Raw genomic sequence first — 24534 nt, forward strand, 5'->3', positions numbered from 1 at the left:
AGAGTACTTCTGTGTTTGGGTTGCTGATGGAGTTTTTTTTTTAAGTTGGCATTGGTAGGATTTTTGTTTTCCAAAGAGAGAATTAATACACAAATAAATAAACACTTCCGGGACAAGTTAACAAAGAAACTTTTATAGTATTTGAAAAAACTAGAGTAAAAGCTAAGATTAGTACTTACTTTCTTATTCTTTATTAGTATACCTTTTAAAGTTCTTTTAAAATAATACTTAACAGGATATTTCAGATAAGTTTTAACAAAACACATTTATTAAGGTTCGATTAAATTGTGTGTATTTTATACATAACCTTCTTCCTAAATGGGTTTGTGGTGACTCACAAAGATGTATATAAGGACTAAGGGAAAATTAAGGTAAATATATCAGTTAGGATTCTTTGTTTCTACTGATAGAAAACACAGCCTGAGCTGGATGTAATCAAGCAAACAAACAAAAAGAGTGACTTTAATACTTAGTACTTCATATTATTGCAAAATATAGCAATGGGCTGGCTTCAGAAAAAGATTTAGCTAGTGGCTCAAATAATGTAGCCAAAATCTAATTTTTCTCTATTTTTTTGGTCTGCCTTCTATTTTCTAAGCTTCAGCATCAGGCTCTCCATGAACGCTGTTGCCCAGACATTGTTCCAGATTTCCAGAAAAAGCAGCAGATATTTTCAAGTATCATGAATGGCAGACTCCACATCATACTGAGTTTAATGACATTTTCTTCTTAAATATTATAAATTACAATGAGAAATGTACAGGTATTTCAAGGGCATTATTCTGTGTTGCCAGGGGTTATAAGCTGCCAAACTGCATTTCAGTTAAGGCTCCTTTCCAGTAATCAGCTTAAACTCGGTTTACTAACGCAAAGCTACATTGACATAGTTTTCACAACATCATTGTGTCTGTAAATGATTAAAATTTTTGATATGGATGCTCATATTTTCCAGACTCACGGTGCCTGTGGGTAATATATCTTTCTTTTGCCTGACTTGCAGCTGGTTTGTCAATGTTGGAGTCACATTATGGGATTGCTAGACAGACTCTCAGTGTTGCTTGGCCTGAAGAAGAAGGAGGTTCATGTTTTGTGCCTTGGGCTGGATAATAGTGGCAAAACAACAATCATTAACAAACTGAAACCTTCAAATGTGAGTATCTTTGTTAGATGCTTTTCTTGTTTTCTGCTAGAGAAAGTTACTGTGAAGAATAGTTTGTTTGCCATTATAACTTCATGTAATCATATTATGAAATCCTTGTAGTAGCCTAAAGTGGTATGTATCGGTCAGCCGTAGTTTGCAGTGTACCCTTTATGTGGGTATACAGGTACATTTTGATTATTTAAACTTGAATATTTTCCAAATGCCTTTTTTTCTCAAAATATCTTCACAGATTTGCTGAGTTTGTTTTCAGGTAGCATTGCCTTCTTTTTGGCTCCTTCCTCACAAGAGGAGCAAAACAAAGGGAAAGTGACTCATTTTTACAGGTTCCTGACAGTGTGATGTGCTCCCCGTCAGCAGTGAGCAAGGTGATTTTAAGCCATTTAAGTAATAAGTAGGTGAACATATTGTTTTAATAGCTGGACAGTGTATAAGCTAGTACATTCTATACATGATGCAGAAGTTAAAGTTAGATTCTGCCTCATGTAAAGAAAACCCACATGACACTGGACTAAATAAGAGAGAGGCTTCTTTTTCTATCATCTAAATAAGCCAGAGGAGGGATTCCAGGGCTGGTATAGCAGCTATGTGGTCCCAAGAGATCCAGGCATCCTCTGTCTTTCCACTCTGCTATCCTTAGTGCCTGATCTCCACCCTCAGGATCTCCACATGGTCACCTTGGTTAACTATCATGTCTGTAGTCTTAAGTCTCAAGAAGGAGAAAAGAAGAGGGCAACAGAATAGGCCTTCTTGCTAAATAAGCCCTCTTGAAAGAGCCGACCCAGAAGCCCCACTAATGACTCTTACTTACAGCTCACTGGCCACCCCTATCTCTCCGTGAGGCTGGAATTTTTATTTTCAGAGCAGAAATAATAGGGGTCCTGTAAGTAAGACAGGAAGAATGAATATTGGGTAGGAAACTAGCATTTACAGTTATAAATACATTTATTTAGGTAAAAACCATTAATCACTTAATGACAATTGTTGAATAAAAGATAATATAGACTGCATACAGATAGGGCAAAAATTGGGAAGCTGGTACTGTTTTTGTTTATTTTTTTATATTTTTTTAATTTTTGAGGAAGATTAGCCCTGAGCTAACATCTGCTGCCAATCCTCCTCTTTTTGCTGAGGAAGACTGTCCCTGAGCTAACATCCCTGCCCATCTTCCTCTCCTTGATATGTGGGACGCCTGCCACAGCATGGCCTGACCATCGGTGCTAGGTCCGCACCTGGGATCCGAACTGGTGAACCCCGGGCCGCTGAAGCAGAATGTATGAACTTAACCACTGTGCCACCCGGCCAGCCCCAGGAAGCTGGTACTCTTAAGTACTCTTGGAGAGTGGGAAATGTTGCTGTTCGATATGGTAATTAAAGGTAGACAGAGAAAAAGACATTCTTCCTCAATAAGGAAAAAGGCCCAGATACATTGGAGTCTGTCTCCTGACCTAGGTGATTACAAGAAATTTCTTTATCAGTCCTTAAGAGGAAGATATAGCATCCTACCCAGTTGGATGGGGTCCAGAAGTGAATTTAGAGAACCACAGATGTCTGGTGAAGTAGGACCCTACCTGCCTGTGCCTGGGTGCGTAATCATGCTGTGGACTGGCTGTCACTAGATCCACCTGGGCTGCAGTGACTGTGAGCTCTATCTGCACAGGAGCCGTAGGTGCGCAAGATTACAAGGGAGTGTCCTTAGGTAAGGGCCTGTTCTACAGGAGGCCTTTCCATTTTCTCCACATCAAAGAATAGTCTCAAAAGTAACTTTTTGGGGGGGGGGCGGTAAAAGTAGTCTCAAATAAGTGCAAAGTTATTGAATCCAGAGCCACAGTTAATAGCCCCAAAATAGACCGGCCCCTCAGTGCCTACTATACTCGCACTGTCAGAAATAACTTTCAAAGAACAAAATAGAAATTATAGTCTCCTCTTTTGTCGTCCCCAACAGTGTAGTGACCTTCTGTCCCAGACATGGTTATTACCATAGGAATAATCTTTGCTATGGATGGGAACAACTTTTTCCCCTAAACAGGGTTGGTCTTTTGAAGACTCTTGCTCTTATTTTTTAACTTAGTTATGGATTTTTTTTCATAATTTCTGTCATTTCTAGGGAATTGAGGCAGAAAGGGAAGGAGACAGCCTGTGCTCAGTCTGTCATCTTGAAATATTTTAATACCCTGTTTCAGACTGGTCTTGTGAAGGACGTATTGACCCTGCCTAACTTACCACATTGGTCAGGGAGAGCCCCAGGAAAACCCTGGTACAGAGCTAATAACTGAGGCTTTTTAATTAATCTTCTACTGCCTTCCAACATCCCTGCCTCTCTGCTACATCTGGTCAGTTATGGAACCAGCCTCAACAGCTCCTGGGCTATTTTAAGGGGATCACCTAATTGCTGACACCACTTCCTGAGCCTTAATCTTTGGGCAAATATCCTGTCTCCTCGTAACGATTCACCTCTAGATCCTGAGAGCAGAGTAAGTGTCTTTGTTTTTTTTTTTTTAACTTGGTGATAATAGACAAGAGGCCGCTTGAAATGGGACTTAGGCCCCAAAACCTCTGTCACTCAGGTAGAGATGTAACACTCGCTTCCTCCCTGCCTTCAAACCTAAAAAGAGCCTCTGGTGAGCTTACGTCTACTATTAGAAACATTATTCCTAATGAATTAAGTGAATTATAGAAATCTACAATGCTCTTAGGGAATGTCTTGTAAAAAAAATTGCAAATCTTATTTATAGTAATCTCTTATTTTTTTGAGATTAAAATCATTTTCTATATAATTAGATACTTACTGGACCCAAACTGGATTTTAATATTAAGCTATCTTAATGTTTGTTTATTGTCAATATATTGAGGTTGCTGGTGTCTTTTAAACTGATGAATAGGGAGAGAGGGGGAACATTTTAACCTGTTCACTCTTTTCAAGAATCTGGTCTTAGCTGTTATTTTCTTAGAGATGTACTTTATGAACACCTTTCTGTTAAAATTCCCATTTTCCCCCCATTCCCCGACATAAATGCTCTTATTCTGTCACATCATCCAGTTATACATTCTCAGCATTTGAAACAATTTGAAATTATGTTGTATATTCAGTTGGTAACTTGTTTATTAAATTTTTCCTCATAGTAAATTTAAATTCCACAAGAGCACAGATCTTTTGTTATTCAACACTGCGTCCTGATTACCTAGAATATTGCTTGATACTTAAGTATATTTTTGGATGAATGGACTGATGGGTGATTTCTTTATTTTCATTTTTCGGCAGGGAATGATGACTGATGGCACCAAGGATGTCATTTTCAGCACTTAATGACACTAATCAAATAGGGTCTCTCTCAGGAATCTTGTTCTATTTTTGTTGATGTTTGTCTATCCCTGGGCTGTCTCAGATGGTTTGCTCCACTTAGGTCGTAATTCCTACACTTTTTGCTTGCTTTGCACCATTCACTGTCTGATTTAGAGAATGACTAAATGTTTTATTCCTGGATAGAGCAGGGACAGATGAATGTTGGAGACTATCTTTTGCAATTCCTTAGAAGAAAATGAATACCACTTGAATCTGGAAGTCCCAGGTCACATATCTTGTCCTATCCTGATTAATTTGTGCAGTTTCTACTTTCTAATTATCTTACATTAGAACTTTAGAAGTGAGGGGAAGAAAAGAAAGTTGGTTAATTTTATCCCTCTTAAGCAAAACAGCAAGTTAAAGGGAAACAAAGAGTTTGCGAAGCAGCCGGGTGATGTTGGAGGGCTAGGTGAATGTTCTCATTGCAATGGGGGAGACAAGCCTGCTATCTTGAGGCATACTTTCTGAGCTGTCTTTAAACTTTTGACTTCCTCACTTTTTTATTTTTCGTATGTTTTCCTAATAATAATAGCGGATACTTTTATCACATGATTGGCACATGAAAACCCTTAAAATCAGAACAGTGGAGCATTTTGGGACAACAAAAATTAGGAAACTCTTTATTCCAAAGTTTGTTGTGTATTGAAGGAACCCTAAGGTACGAGGCAGGAATCTGAATTGCAGGGAGTAAATTCTGTCTACCATAAACAGAAGAACACTAGGCAGCTCGTAGGATGGGAGGAAAGCGGAATAAACAGCCGTCAGAAGGCGACCCAGGGCCGCTCTGCAGAGGCCTTCTCCCCGGCACATCGCTGCTGAGGTGACTAGCGCCAGGGCTTTCAGCTTCTGCCTTTCCATCTGAGTTTTGAGTTTCCAGAAGTAGACTACCAAAGTGAACATATGCTGTGGGGCAGCAGTTTCCCCTCTCCTCCTCCTGTTTTCACGTGAAAGCAGCAAGGTGAACTGAAGGGGTTATTTTTTAAGTTACACTTGTGGGAGTGTGGAGAAAATTGGGGGCGAGACTGAAATCAGGGAGTATAATTATAATAACAGCAAATATTTGTGGAGTATGTACAGTGGGCCAGACACTGTGTTGAGTGTTTGGCATCAGTTAACTCATTTAATTCTCATGATAACTTTATGAGTTAAGGGTAATAATAATGTGTTTCACATTTGAGAAGACTAAGGCTTAGAGAAGTTGCGTAACTTGTCTAAGGGAGCACGTGATTGGGTAGGAGTCATTAGGAGACTGTTGTAGTCGCTCACAGCAGGAAACGGGGAGGCCTGAATAGTGAGTGAGCTGAGGGGGTGGTGTTCTGTGGGGGGCGTGGGAAGGGAGGAGTCAAGAATGACTCCTAGGGTTTTGTTCAGAAGGAGGCGTTTGATGAGGTAGGTGGTCACTGTGAGGCTTGTCACTGCCTGCGGTACTTGGCGGCAGGTCTCCTGCTGTTCCCTTGCCCCGGCAGTCTTTTCTCCACACACGTTCCCCACCACAGCCTCGGGCCCTGACTCTCCTGCTTGGTTGCAGACAGCCCTCTCCCTTCCTCAGGGCACCTGAGACAGACAGGCTTCCTGGGGGGTATGTTCCTTCATGTCTTGGGGTCATTGTGCTGGCTAATCCCTCTGACTGGAATGTTGTTTGCCAGGATCTTGTCGTAGCTTTTCCCTGTCTTGATATTCACTCCTGGGTCAGATGTTGCCTCCTCAGAGAGACTTTTCCTGGGCACCCTTCCTCCATGCCCCAGGCCAACCTCCTCTTCCCGGTGGCCTCCCACCCGGTCACCGTTCATTGCCCGCATCACTGCCAGAAGTTGTGTTCATTCGTAACCTAGTTATTTATTGCTGTTCACCTCCTCTGCATCTTCAGCTCCGGGAGAGCAGGGCCCGTGTATATGCACCATCTAGACATGAGGACTGGCCTCCATAGCGTGTATAAACTCAATAAGTATGTGATGGAAGATTAGAAAGTCCTGTGTGTGAACGAACTCAGGGTGACTCACCAAACCACGTGAAGTCCTTGGTAACTTCAGCAAGCCACAAAACGTGAATTAAGACACACATGTTATGCAGATTCCTTATTAGTAAATCTTAAACTTTAAAGAATTCACACAGTTATCCCGTTGCAAAAATTGTAATTTTGTTTAATCCTCAGTGGCAGATTTTAGAATTGGAAATCTGGATGCTTTCTTTTAACTTGACGAAAAATTTTTCTTTGGCAATTGCAAATTTCTAAACTTTATGTTTTCTCTTAAAGGCTCAATCTCAAGATATAGTTCCAACGATAGGATTCAGCATAGAGAAATTTAAATCATCCAGGTAATTCACTTTATTATACTTGTGACTAAGAAGTTGTGGGTGAAAAATGATAATATTAGATCTACCTACTCATTCCTCCTACGCTTAGAAAAAGAAATTTGTTGTTTCAGAAGCCTGTAGGCATTAAAATATTTGTACCACTGCCTCTGGATTTTTTTTTTCAGAATTTAGAGTTTAGACAAACTCTGATAATGTCGCTAGCAAAGAAAACATCTCTTTTTATATGTTATCCATTGCAAAATCATATTTATATTCAATAAATTCATTTTATGGCACTTGAAGATTGGCCCAAGTTGAATATTGTGTATTCAAGGGTGGTTTCTTTGATTGAAAAACAATTTACAATTTTAAGTAAAAGTTACATTTTAAGTTAGTAGCTTATAATGTCCTGTTTTTGTTGTTGTTTGTTTTTCTTTTTTTGTAGTTTGTCTTTTACAGTGTTTGATATGTCAGGTCAAGGAAGATACAGAAATCTCTGGGAACACTATTATAAGTAAGTATATTTGTGAATATTACTTAACTATATGGTTGTATTTTAATAACAGAAATGATCAGAAATCTAAAAGATTACATGGGCTGGGTTGCAATGTTTGTTTTTTTTCCTATAATTTAAGCACATTTCCTAATTTTAAAAAAAGTACAGTCATACTTGACATTATTTCTCAAATGCTTCGTATCCTTCATGACCTTGGGCCTTTGCAGGTACTGTTTCTGTTTTTAACACTCTGTTCTACCCTATTTCTCTGCAGCTCAAGCTTCATATCTTAATGCTTTAAAGACTAGCTCAAAATTCACCTCCTCTGTAAAGTGTCAACTTAAAAGGAAATTCATCTATTTTACCCTCAAAATGAGTTCACTCAGGAATAGCCAAAAGAACTGCAATTTGGGACGTGCACACTATGGCAAACCCTAGGCAAATCCAGAAAACAAACCAAGGGCGCTGCTTTTGTAGAGGAAAAGGGAGAGAGGGAGGGGCTGCTCTAAAGGAAAGCCCATTGGGGGAGAGTGACAGTTCAGGGCAGCAACAGCTTCCCATTGGCTGAGCTGTGGTGTTTCTGATTGGCTGAGCCGTGGAGTTTCTCATTGGCTGAACTGTGGTTTCTCATTGGCTGACATGCAGCATTTCTCATTGGCTGAGCTGCAGCGTTTCTGATTGGCTGGGCTGTTGCCAGGAGGGAGAGAAACCTTCCTTCAGTAGTTAGGCAGCTGTGCTTCTGGTCCAGATGCCAGAGTCCATGTCTTCCTGTTTGGGGTAACTGCCTGGGGTGTGAGAGCCCCCCACAGGCCTTCCCTGTCCAGTTTGGCTAAGGTTTCTTTATCAGTTTCCACAGAAGTTTCACTGTTTTGCCCAGTCATGGTGCCCCCCATGTCCACACAGTACTCCGTTCACGTGTCTGTCATCATTGTGTACCACAGCTGCCTCCCTAATGGGATTGTGAACTTAAGGCCAGGGATTATTTCTAATTCAGATTATTTTTTCAAGGCCAAGTATGATGCTGGATAGTAAATATTTATAGAATAAATTTAGTTGAAATAACAGTGCTGTCTAATGGTTGACCTATTTGTTCTACAAGCATTCTAAACAAGATATTTTTCAGCATATGCAAATCAAGCTCTCACTAATTACTTCATATTAGCAGCTGCAAGGTGCTGGGATCCCGGTGTGTTGTACCCTCTTGAGGTTCACCATGGTGTTAACGTGAATTCGTTAACCTGCAGTGCTGCCAGGCTCCTCCCTTCCGTAGACAGCATGTGGCTCACTTTTGGAGTCTGAAACTTACAAACAGCAGCCTTTGAGGAAATGCCCTCTTGTCACTGTCTGTAACTCTTGCCTTGAAATGGTATGTGATGACTGCCAGATCAGATTTTAATTTTGAGTGATTGATTCTTTCCTTTAACGTGGAAACACAGGACAGTGTATTCCGCGGATGTGAACCAGAGGAGACGTGTTCCAGGTATTCTTTTCAGTGAGTACTAATAGATTGAAGGCCTCTTTAAATCACGGAGATGCAGAGGAGCTCTGAAGTACAGAGAAAAGAGTGCTTTAGATTTGAGGATCCATTTGAACAAGGAAAAGAGGCATCTTGGTGGTATCCTGCATTAAATTCCCTGGGGAAATGTGACTGTTTTTTTGGTTTTGTTTTGTTTGGGGTGTTTTTTCAGGTAACTTGAGTTTTTAGTATAGAATTGTTTTTATTCCTCCTCTAATTAGTTGGTAAATGATTCCCTTTTTTAAAAATGTATTTACTTCAGCTACTATTTTAAACATAACATTTATTTTAATTACAGGGAACAAAAACATAGAAAATAGTACTTCAACAAGAGGAAACTTTTTCTGATTTTAACTCCTTTTTCTTCAAAATCTTTTTGGAAGAAGTTAATGAATTCAGGAATATTATAGATAGATTGTAGATTGGTTAATATGGCTACTATTGAGAAGTCTACAATAATAGTAAACTTATTTCCTGTATCTCTATACTTTAACAATTATGAAAGAACAAGTACATTTTAATCTGTTAGACTGAAAGGGGTTAAAAAGATTAAGTCTACTGTTGACAAAACAGGCCACTCTTACAGTGGAAATGTAACATCCTCTTCAGGGTAATTTATCAATATCTGTTAAAATGAAAAATGTTCATGCCCCAGCCATCATTTTTGCTTTGTGAAAAGTACAGTATCTCTAGGACTAGTGGGCAAAGATACAGAGAAGAATATGTGTTGAGCATTATTTGTACTGACATTTTTAATATCTCAATTATATAAAGAAAAATATTCTTAATAAAAATATGTGCTTAGTATATAGAGAGAGAAGAAAATTTATCAGTGGAATGTGCACCACACCATTAATGGCATTTGTTTTTGGAATGATAATATTATAAAGGAAGTTTATTTTGGCATTTATATGATTCTGTGATGTTAATTGTTATATAACGTTTGCATATTAGTCTTACCATTAAAAAAGAAATAAAGTATAAAATATAAGGAGTGCGCGTTTTGTAATGTTTGGAAAATATAGAAAAGAATATAAAAAATTGTTTTCCATAAATCTCACTATTAATAAATTTACCATTGTTAATCTCTTTGATATGTTTCCTCTTTTTTGAAATATATGTTTTGTACTTTACGTAATTGAGAAAGGAACCCTCTAAATTATGTACCATAGATAGATTTTTATCCTGCTTTTCCAATTAACATTCTATGGTAAGAGTAAATCAAGAAAAACAGGCAAAGAATACAAGTCTAACGGCTGCTCAATATTTTTTCATGTGCCTGTGCCAAAATTTGCTTAATCATTTCTCTATTTTGGGACATAAAGGCTATTCTCAGTTTTTGAACATTATAAACAAACCTTCGTGTAACATCTTGTTGCATAAATCTTTGTCATAGTTCATGTTTCCTTAGAATAAATTCCAGAAATAAAAGTTACTGGCTCAAAGCGATTGAACATTTTTAAAGCTCTTAATAGATATTTCCAGCTGTATCAGTTTCTGTATCTCCTGGTACTGTGTGACTGTGATGATCTGCATTTTTTTTAAATGATGGGAGAAAACAGTATTAAAAAGTTGTTTGATTTTTATATTCATTGATTACTAATGACATTGAACTTCAAAGTCTTAATTTATGGCTGGAATAAGTGATTCACAAAAAGGTATAAATGTCCAATAAATATATGAAAATATATTGAACTTCACTAGCAATTAATGAAAACCAAGTAAGATAATGTGCTATTAGAATGGCAAAAATGGAAAAGAATGATAGCTGTGCTGGCAAGGGGGTGGGAAAAGCACTGGTAGTAGTATGAATTGATACAGTGTTTCTGGAGGACAATTTGTCAGTGTTTATCTGAAACTTTAAATTTTGTATGTATTCCTAGAAATTTTATTCCTTAGCACAAATCTTAAAGTATCAAGAAATTTTAAAAATGTGTTTAGGAGGATGTTTATCCCCAAATTTTTCATAATAATGAAAATTGGAAATAACCTGTAAGTCAAACAATAGAAGTTTGGCACAATATTTGATGACACACCCATGCAATGTCATACCTCATCACCATTAAAAGAAAGGCACAGAGAGAATCAGTGATTTTTGAAGTGCCAGTGGGATCTATAAGTGAATTCCTTTTCTTTTTTAAGTATGCTTTTTTTTTGGTGAGGAAGATTGGTCCTGAGCTAGCATCTGTTGACAATCTTCCTCTTTTTTTTTTTCCTTCTCCAAAGCCCTGATATGTAATTGTGTGTCATTCTAGTTCTTTTATGTGGGACGCTGCCACAGCACAGCTTGATGAGCAGTGTATAAGTCCACGCCCCTCAGGATCTGAACCAGCAAACCCTGGGCCGCCAAAGTGGAGTGCACAAACTTAACCACTCGGCAATGGGGCCGGCCCTATAATTGAATTCTTAAGCCGGTTCACTGGCTGGTGATCAGCTTAGAAAAATCAAATAGAATAAAGTAAAAGCTGTTTGTAAGTATTGTTTCAGGAGACTTATTTCAAATATATTTACATATACTTAGGTGTCTACTGCATCTTAAAGTAAAAGGTATTTCTTACTGTGGTTATGGTAAAAATATTCAGGAAACACTGGTGTAGAGCTTTAATGTTTCATATGAAAGTAGATCAAACTATACTGCACAAAAAGATCAAGGAAATGTACATGTATATTAGAAAGGCAGGGTGTGGAAAAGCAGGGTCCCATTTAAATACAGATGTAGATATTCATATGTCAGTGTACACAAAGGAAATGTCAAAATTGATTTACACGAAAATATTAATCATTGTATCTGTGTAATATGGTTATGGTTTTTCTTGTAATTTTTTAAAATTATGAAATAAATAATTAAATTTATCATATTATCATCCAAATAAAAAGAAATTGTTACATGAAATATGACTAATAGTTACTATATTAATCACTTATATAATCTAATAAGAAACAGCACCAAAGCCTGTAACCATAAGTGGACATAAGATATGAGGAGATAATATACAGGTTAGGAAATGCAGATGAATACCAAACATGGAGAAATATGTAGGTTTATCTTAATTTTTCTCATTCTTTGTATTATACAGAGAAGGACAAGCCATTATTTTTGTCATTGACAGTAGTGATAGACTAAGAATGGTTGTGGCCAAGGAGGAACTCGATACCCTTCTCAACCATCCAGGTATGTTGTGTCTTTCAGTCTGTGAGATCTGTTGCTTTGGCGTCTGTTTACATAGCATGTTTTGTTCTTGGGTGTTAGCAAAAAGTGTTGCTTACACAATGTAATTATCTTTTGTTTAAAATTTTTGAACTTTAAAACATATTCATAATGCAGAATTCATAATATTTTTACCTATAGCACTGTGTATCTTTTAAATTTCAAAGCTATTTGCAATGCTTTCCAAAAATAAAAATGCCTTTTTCTTAAGATTACATAAAGACTATGTGTCAATAGCAAAAAATGCAGACAGAAAACAAGTAAGGAAAAAAGTAAAAAGCCATGTCTTTCAACTCTCATTAGGTTTTTTTGGTTACCATCTTTACATGTGCATGTATGTATGTGTAATCACAGTATTTCTTACAGATTTATTGTGGGAATTCTTTTAAAACAAATCTTTTCTGTTTTTAAATTCCAACTGTCAGCCCCACCCCTTTCAAGATACCAGTATTAACAGTTTGGTGTTTTTTTCTCTCATACCTTTATATATACCATAGCATTCACATATATATATGCACACACACACACACACATACATATGTGCATCCTTGCATACATACATATACAGGTACTAAAGGTATATATGGGGTTGGGGGCTATGAGGACTGTCAATGTTATTGACTATAATGGGATCATATTCTATATGCTCTTCTGCATCTTCCTACCTTCAAATAACACTGCATGAAATCCTTTAAGTCCGACTGCATATATGTAATTATTCTTTTTAATGGTGCCTGATATGCCATACTGTGAGTGTATCACCATTCATTCAATCATTCACCTACTGATAGATACTCTTTTTATTTTTCCACACTACAAACAATGCTCCAGTAAGTATTGTGGAACTCTGCATTTCTGGCCTTACTCAAGCCAAAAGAATTTTTTTTTAATTGAGTTAATGATAGGTTACAATCCTGTGTGATTTCAGTTGTACATTACTGTTTGTCATTCGTGTTGTAGGTGCACCACTTCACCCTTTATGCCCACCCCCCACCCCACCTTTCCCCTGGTATCCACTAAACTGTTCTCTTAGTCCGCATTTTTAAATTCCTCATATGAGTGGAGTCATACACAGATTATCCTTCTCTAGCTGGCTTATTTTACTTAACATAATTCCCTCAAGGTCCATCCATGTTATTGCAAATGGAATGATTTTGTTCTGTTTTGCAGCTGAGTAGTATTCCATTGTATATATGTACCACATCTTCTTTATCCATTCGTCTGTTGATGGGCACTTAGGTTGCTTCCACGTCTTGGCTATTGTAAACAGTGCTGCAATAAACATTGGGGTACATAGGACTTTTGGGATTGTTGACTCCAAGTTCTTTGGATAAATACCCAGTAGTGGGATGGCTGGATCGTATGATAGTTCTATTTTTAATTGTTTGAGGAATCTCCATACTGTTTTCCATAGTGGCTGCACCAGTTTGCATTCCCACCAGCAGTGTATGAGGGTTCCTTTTTCTCCACAACCTCTCCAACATTTGTTAGTATTAGTTTTAGATATTTTTGTCATTCTAATGAGTGTAAGGTGATATCTTAGTGTAGTTTTGATTTGCATTTCCCTGATGATCAGCGATGATGAGCATCTTTTCATGTGCCTATTGGCCATCAGTATATCTTCTTTGGAGAAATGTCTGTTCATGTCTCCAGCCCATTTTTTGATTGGGTTGTTTGATGTTTTGTGGTTGAGTTGCAAGAGTTCTTTATATATTAAGGATATTAAGCCTTTGTCAGATATATGACTTGCAAATATTTTTTCCCAGTTGGTGGGTTGTTTTTTTGTTTCAATCCTGTTTTCATTTGCCTTGAAGAAGCTCTTTAGTCTGATGAAGTCCCATTTGTTTATTCTTTCTATTGTTTCCCTTCTCTGAGAAGACATGGTGTCCGAAAAGATCCTTTTAATACTGATGTCAAAGAGTGTACTGCCTACGTTTTCTTTTAGGAACCTTATGGTTTCAGGTCTCACCTTTAGGTCTTTGATCCATTTTGAGTTTATTTTGGTGAATGGTGAAAAAGAATGGTCAATTTTCATTCTTTGACATGTGGCTTTCCAGTTTTCCCAGCACCGTTTGTTGAAAAGACTTTCTTTTCTCCATTGTATGCCCTCAGCTCCTTTGTCGAAGATAAGCTGTCCATAGATGTGTGGTTTTATTTCTGGGCTTTCAATTCTGTTCCATTGATCTGTGCACCTGTTTTTGTACAGTACCATGCTGTTTTGATTACTGTAGCTTTGTAGTATGTTTTGAAGTCAAGGATTGTGATGCCTCCCGTTTTGTTCTTTTTTCTCAGGATTGCTTTAGCAATTCGGGGTCTTTTGTTGCCCCATGTGAATTTTAGGATTCTTTGTTCTAATTCTGTAAAGAATGTCACTGAGATTCTGATTGGGATGGCGTTGAATCTGTAGATTGCTTTAGGTAGAAGGCACATTTTAACTATGTTTATTCTTCCAATCCGTGTACATGGAATGTCTTTCCATCTCCTTATGTCGTCATCCAATTCTCTCAGAAGGCCTTGTAATTTTCATTATATAGGTCCTTCACTTCCTTAGTTAAATTTACCCCAAGGTATTTTATTCTTTTTGTTGCGATTGTGAATGGTATTGTGTTCTTGAGTTCTTTTTCTGTTAGTTCATTATTAGAATATAGAAATGCTACTAATTTATGCAAATTGATTTTATACCCTGCAACTTTGCTGTAGTTGTTGAATACTTCTAAGAGTTTTCCAATGGATTCTTTGGGGTTTTCTATATATCAGATCATGTCATCTGCAAACAGCAAGAGTTTCGCTTCTTCCCTCCCTATTTGGATTCCTTTTATTCCTTTTTCTTGCCTGATTGCTCTGGCCAGGACCTCCAGTACTATGTTAAATAAGAGTGGTGATAGAGGGCATCCTTGTCTCGTTCCTGTTTTCAGGGGGATGGGGTTCAGTTTTGGCCCATTAAGTATGATGTTGGCTATGGGTTTGTCGTATATGGCCTTTATTTTGTTAGGGAGTTTCCTTCTATGCCCATTTTGTTCAGAGTTTTTATCATAAATGGCTGTTGGATCTTGTCAAATGCCTTCTCTGCATCTACTGAGATGATCATGTGGTTTTTATTCCTCAGTTTGTTGATGTGGTGTATCACGTTGATTGATTTGCGGATGTTGAACCATCCCTGTGTCCCTGGTGTGAATCCCACCTAATCATGATGTATGATCCTTTTGATGAATTGCTGAATTCTGGTTGCCAAAATTTTGTTTAGAATTTTTGCATCTATGTTCATCAGTGATATTGGCCTGTAGTTCTCTTTTTTCTTGGTGTCCTTGTCAGGTTTTGGTATCAGCATGATGTTGGCCTCATAGAATGTGTTAGGAAGTGTTCCATCTTCCCTGATTTTTTGGAATAGCTTGAAAAGGATAGGTATTAAATCCTCTCTGAAAGTTTGGTAGAATTCCCCAGGAAAGCCATCTGGTCCTGGGGTTTTATTCTTTGGTATGTTTTTGATTGCTGTTTCAATCTCTTTCCTTGTGATTTGTCTGTTCAAATTGTCTGCCTCTTCTTAAGTGAGCTTTGGGAGATTGTAGGAGTCCAAGAATTTATCCATTTCCTCTAGGTTATCCATTCTGTTGGCATATAGTTTTTAGTAGTATTCTCTTATAATCCGTTGTATTTCTGCAGAGTCTGTTGTTATTTCTCCTCTTTCATTTCTGATTTTGTTTATTTGAGCTTTCTCCCTTTTTTTCTTTGTAAGTCTGGCTAGGGGTTTGTCAATTTTATTTGTCTTCTCAAAAAACCAGCTCTTTGTTTCATTGATCCTTTCTACTGCCTTTTTCGTTTCAATAATATTTATTTCTGCTGTGATTTTTATTATTTCTCTCCTTCTGCTGACTTTGGGCTTTATTTGTTCTTTTTTCTCTAGTTCAGTTAAGTGTAGTTTAAGATTGCTTATTTGGGATTTTTCTTGTTTGTTAAGATGTGCCTGTATTGTGATGAATTTTCCTCTTAATACAGCTTTTGCTGTATCCGATATGAGTTGGTATGGCATGTTATCATTTTCATTTGTTTCCAGGTACTTTTTGATTTCTTTAATTTCTTCAATGATCCATTGCTTGTTCAGTAGTGTGTTGTTTAGTCTCCACATCTTTGTGCCTTTCTCAGATTTTTTCTTGTAATTAATTTCTAGCCTTATAGCATTATGATCGGAGAAGATGCTTGTTATTATTTCAATTTTTTTTAAATTTGTAGAGGCTTGCCTTGTTTCCCAACATATGGTCTATCCTTGAGAATGTTCCATGTGCACTTGAGAAGAATGTGTATTCAGCTGTTTTAGGATGAAGTGATCTATACGTGTCTATTAAGCCCAATTGTTTTAGTTTTTCATTTAGCTCCACTATTTCCTTGTTGATTTTCTGTCTGCATGATTTGTCAATTGATGTGAGTGGGGTGTTGAGGTCCCCTACTATTATTGTGTTGTTTTTAACATCTTCCTTTAGGTCTGTTAATAGTTGCTTTATGAATCTTGCTGCTCCTGTGTTGGGTGCATAGATATTTATAAGCGCTATTTCTTCTTGATGAAGTGTCCTTTTGATCATTATATTGTCCCTCTTTGTCTCTCTTTACCTGTCTTATTTTGAAATCCACTTTGTCTGATATAAGAATTGCAACACCTGCCCTTTTTTGCTTGCTATTAGCTTGAAGTATGGTCCTCCACCCCTTCACTCTGAGCCTGTGTTTGTCCTTGGGGCTGAGGTGTGTTTCCTGGAGGCAACAAATTGTTGGATCTTGTTCTTTAATCCATTTTGCCACTCTGTGTCTTTTTATTGGAGAGTTCAATCCGTTTACATTGAGAGTGATTATTGATGCATGTGGACTTAATGCTGTCAATCTGTCGCTCATTATCTTGTTTTCTTGTGTTTCTTTTCCTGTGTGCTTTAGCCTATCCATTTAATACTGCAATTTCTTATGCTGGGTTTCTTAGATTTTTGCTTATTTATGTTTTGTGACTCTGTTCTGTTTTTTAGGTTAGTGGCTACCCTGAAGTTTGCATTTAGAATCTCGTGTATAATATAGTCTATTCTCTGGTGGTCTCTTACTTACTTGGCCTATACTGATTTAGACCCTTTGCTCTTCCCCTCCTAAATAATTATTTTCATTTCTTATTCCAACTCATGTTATGAATTTGTAGTTAGAGTGATAAGATCGTCCTTGCTTTGGTAGTTTCCTTACCTTTACCCTAATGCTATAGTTGAATATTTGCTATCCTGTTCTGGTTCTATCCATCGGTCTCCCTAGTCTGTGGTTTGTGACCCCTTTCTCCCTTTTTTCTTTTTTCAGGTATGAGAACCTTCTTGAGGGTTTCTTGTAGTGGAGGGCTTTTAGTTACAAATTCCCTTAACTTCTGTTTGTCTGGAAAAGATTTAATTTCTCCCTCATATCTGAAGGAAATTCTTGCTGGATAGAGTATTCTTGGCTGAAGATTTTTATCTTTTAAAGCTTTGAATATGTCACTCCATTCTCTCCTAACTTGTAAGGTTTCTGTAGAGAAATCTGCTGAAAGTCTGATAGGAGCTCCTTTGTAGCTTATTCTCTTCTTTTTTCTTGCTTCCCTGAGTATTCTTTCTTTATGTTTCCTTCTTGCCATTTGTACTACTATGTGCCTTGCGGTAGGTCTTTTTACATTGACAAATCTAGGAAATCTGAAAGCTTCCTCAACACACATTTCTCCGTCAATCCCTGGATTTGGTAAGTTCTTTTCTATAATTTCATTAAGCACACTTTCTGCTCCATTTTCCTTTTCCACGTTCTCAGGAATTCCTATGATCCTTAAGTTCTTACTCCTCATTGAATCCACTATCTCTCGGAGATTTTCCTCGTTGTTTTTAATTCTTAGTTCTCTTTCTTCCTCTGTCTGGAGCCATTCAGCCTGTCTATCTTCAATTATGTTAATTTTCTCTTCTATGGTGTCTACACAGGCATTCAGAGAATCCATATTCTGTTTTATCTGGTCCATTGTGTTTTTCATCTCTAGTAATTCTGTTTGATTCTTCTTTATAATTTCAGTCTCTTTTGTGAAGTAACTCCAGAACTCATTGGCTTGTTTCTCTCTTTCTATCTCATTGAGTTTTTTGATTATAGCTGCTCTGAATTCATTATCACTTAGTTTACCTAATTCCAAGTCCTCAGGACTTAATTCTGTGTTTTTATTGTTTTCCTTCTGGTCTGGGGCTTTTATAAATTGCTGGATGGTAGAGGAGTGGTTTTTTCGCATGGTGGTAGAATTAAGTTGCAGTTACAGCCTGTCGCCACTAGATGGGGGTCGAGAGTGGCGTGTTGTGAGCTCTCCGCCTTGGGGCAAGATGGCTGCGCCCACTGGCTTTGTTAGGGGGGAGGGGCTGTTACTCACATGCACCGGTCTGGGTTCAGATCAGTTCTGTTCTCTGGTCTCCCAAGGCCCTTGATTTATAGGGTCCCCGCGGACGGAAGCTTTCCCCCCATCAGCGGGTTTCCACTGAATCAGCGGCAGGAGTCCTGGATGATCCTCGGTTGCGCGGCCCCTCCCCCGCTCCTTCCCGACCCATGCCGCAGCGATGGCAGACTCTAGGGGAGGGAGCGATGTTCTCTCCTACCGTTCCGGCGCCTCGGAGGCTGTCAGCAAGGTCTGTGTTCTCCGCCTTCTTGGTATTGTACGTCTCTCACGTGTTGGCATTAGATTTATTCTCTGAAATTCAGTTTTTCTAATCCTTTGTTGTATTTTGGAGGGTCAACTCACCCCACCATTTTGCTCCCCAGAAGATTTTAAGTGGTCTTTGTGCTAGGACTTTTAGAAAAAGATGGTGATTTAAGAGAAATATGAATTTGTTAGAAATGGAACAGGAATAGCATTGGGCTTTCTAACAATTCTTGCTGCTTAACCACAGTGTTTTTTGTATTTTTCTCGGACAACATCAAGCTTATTCAAATATTCATGGGGGAAAATTATCCAGCCTGTATGTTTTATGTGACTTTTTCCCTTTTAAAAAGTTATCGGTCATTTATCTTAGTCGAGAATACATTTTTGATTCTTCATTCCCTTTATGTTAATCTTTCCTCTTTCTCCCCAAAAAGTGTTGTAATATTGACCAACAGGATGAAACCGTTCCTATCCAATCAGTTTCATACACAGTGAGAACTTTGGTTTCCTCAACTGAAGCCTTGTCCATGTATCTTTATGTACTGATGCATTTATTTTGTAGAATAGATTCCCAAAGGAGGGATTTCTCAGCTGCAGTGTATATGAACTGTTTTTAAGACTGAAGTATAAGTTGTATACAATGAAATGCTCAAATCTTAAGTATGTCGTTCAGTAATTTTGACAAATGCATGCGCTCATGTAACTACACTCCCTATCAAGAAACAGGACATTTTCATCACCCCAGAAAGTTCTCTCACGCCCCTTCCCAATCAGCATGCACACTTATTGCCCAGGAATACTAATCTGATTTCTATCACCAGATTCATTTTGCCTCTTCTATAGTTTCATATAAATAGGGGGGAAAGTACATACATTTTTGTGCCTAGGTGTTTTCATTCAGTGTAATGTTTTGCAGAGTCACCCGTGGTGTTGTATGTATCACTTATATACTCCTTTTAATTGCTATGTAATATTCTGTTACGTGAATATACCACAGTTTGTTTATCCACTCTCCCACTGATTGACATCTGGGCTATTTCTAGTTTAGGGCAATTATGAATAAAGCTTCTAAGAACAGTCTTTTTTTTAATTGAGATATTATTGATCTAACATTATATCAGTTTCAGGTGTACAACAAAGTGATCTGATATTTGTATATATTGTGAAATGATCACCACAGTAAGACTAGTTAACATCCCTCGCCACACAGTTGCAAATTTTTTGCGTGTGTGATGAGAACTTTTAAGATCTACTCTTTTAGCAACTTTCAAATACATAATACAGTTATATTAACTATAGTCACCGTGCTATACATGTCAGGTCTTTTCTTTTTTTGAAAGATTGGCACCTGCGCTAACATCTGTTGCCAGTCATCTTCTTTTTTTTCCCTTCTTCTCTCCAAAGCCCCCCAGTACATAGTTGTATATTCTAGTTATGAGTACCTTTAGTTGTGGCATGTGGGACGCCGCCTCAGTGTGGCCTGACGAGTGGTGCCATGTCCGCACGCAGGAGCCAAAGCGGCGAAACCTGGGCCTCTGAGTAGAGTGCATGAACTCAACCACTTGGCCACGGGGCCAGCCCTGTCATGTCTTAATTATTTTATAGCTGGAAATTTGTATATTTTGACCCCCTCAAACCCCATCCCCACCCCGTACCTCTGGCAACCACAATCTGTTCTCTGTATCTATGGATTTGGTTATTTTTTAATTTTTTTCAGATTCCACAAACAAGTGAGATCAAATGGTATTTGTCTTTCTCTGTCTGACTTATTTCACTTAGCATAATGCCCTCAAGATCCATCTATGTTGCCACAAATGGCAAGATTTCTTCTTTTTTATGGCTGAATAATATTCCATTGTGTATGCACACCACAATTTCTTTATTCATTCATCTGCTGATGGACACTTGTATTGCTTCCCTGTCTTGGCTGTTGTAGATAATGCTGCAGTGAACGTGGGGCTGCAGATATCTTTTCAAGTTAGTGTTTTTGTTTCCTTCAGATAAATGCCCAGAAGTGGAATTGCTGGGTCATATGGTATTTCTATTTTTAATTTTTTGAGGAACCTCCATACTGTTTTCCATAGCTGCTGCACCAGTTTCCATTTCCACCAACAGTGCACGAGGGTTCCCTTTTCTCTACATCCTCACCATCGAGTATTATTTCTTGTTTTTTTGATAATAGCCATTCTAACGGGTGTGATGTCTCGTGGTTTTGATTTGCATGATTAGTGATGTTGAGCACCATTTCATCTGTGTGTCTTCTTTGGAAAAATGTCTAGGAATGATATTGCTGGTTCATAGGATAGATGTATGGGTAATGTTTTAAGAAACTGCCGGTCAGTTCCCAAAGTGGCTATACTATCTTATTTTACATTCTTAGCAGCAGTGTATCAGAGTTCTAGTTGCTCCACATCCTCTCCAACAATCGAAGTTTTAGCTTTTTTCATTTAAGCCTTTCTACTGAGTATGTAGTGGGATCTGATTATGTTTTTAATTTGTATTTTCCTAATGACTAATAATGTTGAACACTTTTTCATGTTTTATTGGTCAATCTTATACATTCTCTTGTAAAACGCCTTCTTAAATCTTTTGCCCATTTGTCTGATTTGTTTGTCATCTTATTACTGAAAATGTAAGATTTCTTTTTATATGATATATACAAAGCCTTGTCAAATATATGTGTTTTGAAGATTTCTTTTACCAGTCTGTGGCTTGCCTGTTTATTTTCTTCATGGTATCTTTTAATGAACAGATGTATCTAATTTTGAAGTCGAACATGTCAATTTTTTCTTTTATATACAAGCTTTCTATGTACTAAGAATTCTTGACTTAACCTAAGATTGCTAAGATATTCTCCTGTGTTTTCTTTAGCTTTATAGCTTTAGCTTTTATGTTTAGGTCTGGGATACTTCTTGAATTAATTTTTATGCTTTTTTTCATTAGATATCTAATTGTCCCAGAATTCATTTGTTGAAAAAATGTTCTTTTCCACTGAATGACTTGTAAAAATCATTTGATTTTCATCTGTATTGACTAGCCCTTGACTGTATATGTGTGGGCCCGTTTTGAAGTCTGTGTTCTGTCCCAGTGATCTCTTTCATGTCCTTTCATGCTGTCTTGATTACTACGGACTTATGATAAATCTTGAAGTCAGACAGGATAAATCCTCCAACCCTGAATCACTTTTTCAACATTGTTTTGGTAGTTCTAGTCCTCCATATTTTTTTTTAAAGATTTTATTTTTTCCTTTTTCTCCCCAAAGCCCCCCGGTACATAGTTCTGTATTCTTTGTTGTGGGTCCTTCTAGTTGTGGCATGTGGGACGCTGCCTCAGCGTGGTCTGATGAGCAGTGCCATGTCTGCGCCCAGGATCCGAACCCTGGGCCGCCGCAGCAGAGCGCACGAACTTAACCCCTCGGCCATGGAGCCAGCCCCGAAGTTTTGTATTTCTTATTGGCTACTTTTGGTAATTTATAACCAAATTTAATGATTTATCTAAGTTGTCAAATTTATTGGCATAAAATTGTTCAGCATCCTCTCATTATCCTTGTAATGTCTGTAAGATCTGTATATCTTTTTTCATTCATGATATTGGTAATTTATGTTTCCTCCATTTTTCCTGATCAATCTTTTAAAGAGTTTATTAGTTTTATTAATTTTCCAAGAACCAACTTCTGGCTTTGTTAATTTCCTCCATTGGTTTGTCTTTTGTTAATTTCATTAATTTCTGCTCTTGTTTTTATTGTGAACTTTCTGCACTTATACTGTATTTCGTTGTCTCTTATCTTTTTCAGATAGAAGTGGAAATCATTGATTTTGCATCTCCCTTTTCTTATATAAGCATTTAGAGCAATACATATTCTCTAAGGATTTAGCATATCTCACAAATTTTGATCTGTTTGTTTTCTTTATTATTTGGCTCAAAGCATTTTCTGACTTACCTTGTCAATTCTTCTTTGACCCTTGGATTATTTAGTAGTGTGTTATTTAATTTCCCACATATTTGAGAATTTTCTAGGTATCTTTTTGTTCTTGACTTCTGATTTAATTCCATGTGATCAAAGAACGTATTCTGTATGATTTCATCCTTAGAAATATATGGCCCAACATATATGGTCTAGCTTGGTGAATATTCCATCAGCAATTACATAGAATGTGTATTTTGCTGTTTTTGGGTGAAGAGTTCTATAAATGTCAGTTGATAGTGTTGCCCACATCTTCCACATTACTACTGATTTTTTATCTTCTTGTTCTATCAGTTTCTGAGAGCGGGGTGTTGAAGTATCCACCTGTGAATGTGGAATTGTTTGTATTTCTCTTTAATACTGTCAAGTTTTGGTTCATGTATTTGGAAGCTTATTTTTTAGCTACATACACACTTAAAATTGTTTTGTTTTCTTGCTTGATTGGCCCTTTTATAGTTTTTAAATGCCTTTCTTTTCTTTGATTACCTTTCATCTTGGGTACGCCTTGTCTGATGTTAGTGTAGCCCTGCCAGCTTTCTTACACTTTGATGTATGCACCGATAGGTTTTTCCATCCTTTTACTTTCAGCTTATTTGTGTCCTTATGTTCAAAGTGTGTTTCTTGTAAACATCATGTAGTTATGTGTTGCCTTTTTATCTACTCGACATTCTCTGCTCCAGGATAAATTCCAGCTGGACTAAATATTTAAATATAAAAATTACACCATTAGAGCAATAGAAAAAAGTATGGGAAAAATTTTAAAATAATCTTGGGGCAAGAGGAGGCCTTTCTAACTATAACACAAAACCCAGATTCCTAAAAGAAAAGACTGATGAATGTAACTACATAAAGTTTTTGAATGGCAGGCAAACCATGAGCAGTCAAAGATAAGTGACAAGCAAAGCAAAATATTTGCAGTTCATATCATAACTACTGGACATATTTCCTTACTACTTAATGTGTTCCTACAAGTCAATAAAAAAATAAAAACTTAATAGAAACATGGGGAAAGGATATGACCAGATAGTTCAGAAAAAAAAGAAATATAAGCATCTTTTGAATATACAGAAAGATTTTTGACCTTTCTCAAAACAACGTAAGTAAACACTTTCTGATAGTACTTTTTACTTATCGCCTATCGTACAGAAAAGATCAAAAAGTTTGATTATACTTTTGGCAAGAGCAGTGGAAACACTCATTCTTTTGCATTGTTATTGAGTTAAATTGATACAATTTTTAAGGGAAGGCAGTTTGGTAATCACTGTCTATCAAAATAGCAATTTATGTAACTTTTGACTAGCAATTCCACTTCTCAAATTTATCCTACAGATATACTGGCCCATGTACAAGTGTATTCATTATAGCACTGTTTATAGTTGTAACTCAGTTGGGTACAGGTTAAATTACGGTACGTAGTACTAAAAGAATCTTCCAGAACTGTTGACATAATGAAGAAACTGCTCTATATTTACTGATATGAGACAATCTCCAAGATATGAAATTAAAAAGCAAAAGATAAAATAGAGAGAATAGTCTGCTACTATTTATGTAAAGAATAATATGTAATAATTGTTTGCAAATATGTAAAATACTTCTAAAAAGATGCTAAGAAATGGATGATATGGGTTGCTGCTTCTAGGGAAGACGAGTGGATGGCCTGGGACAAAGATGGGAGGGAGATTCTTTTATTCTATGCCATGTTGTGTCTTCTGAATTTTGAACTATTTAAATGTATTATGTATTCAAAACAGTGAAAAATGTTTCCAAAATTGTTACAAGGTAAAAATATCCCGTTAAAATTTCTGGCTTGTCACTAACAATACTGCGACTAACATGTACATTCAGGATCCAGTTTATCTTCCTTCTCCTTCTGTTTGAAGTTTGCCTCCTTCGTTTTGACA

At 37.2% G+C, this 24534-nt stretch overlaps 1 protein-coding gene across 1 annotated transcript in view; it reads left to right on the forward strand.

Moving 5' to 3' along the window:
• The window catches only part of ARL6 (ARF like GTPase 6), a 38885-nt gene that overhangs the window by 2198 nt on the left and 12153 nt on the right, over positions 1 to 24534 (forward strand). Inside the window, exons 2-5 of the mRNA XM_014864088.3 lie at positions 1001 to 1150; positions 6757 to 6818; positions 7243 to 7311; positions 11887 to 11981. Of these exons, the coding sequence (XP_014719574.1) occupies positions 1028 to 1150; positions 6757 to 6818; positions 7243 to 7311; positions 11887 to 11981 (349 nt within the window). The 5' untranslated portion in view covers positions 1001 to 1027. The remainder of the gene's footprint in view (positions 1 to 1000; positions 1151 to 6756; positions 6819 to 7242; positions 7312 to 11886; positions 11982 to 24534) is intronic.

The sequence above is a fragment of the Equus asinus genome, chromosome 5 (assembly GCF_041296235.1).
Source record: "Equus asinus isolate D_3611 breed Donkey chromosome 5, EquAss-T2T_v2, whole genome shotgun sequence".
Taxonomy (NCBI): Eukaryota; Metazoa; Chordata; class Mammalia; order Perissodactyla; family Equidae; genus Equus; species Equus asinus.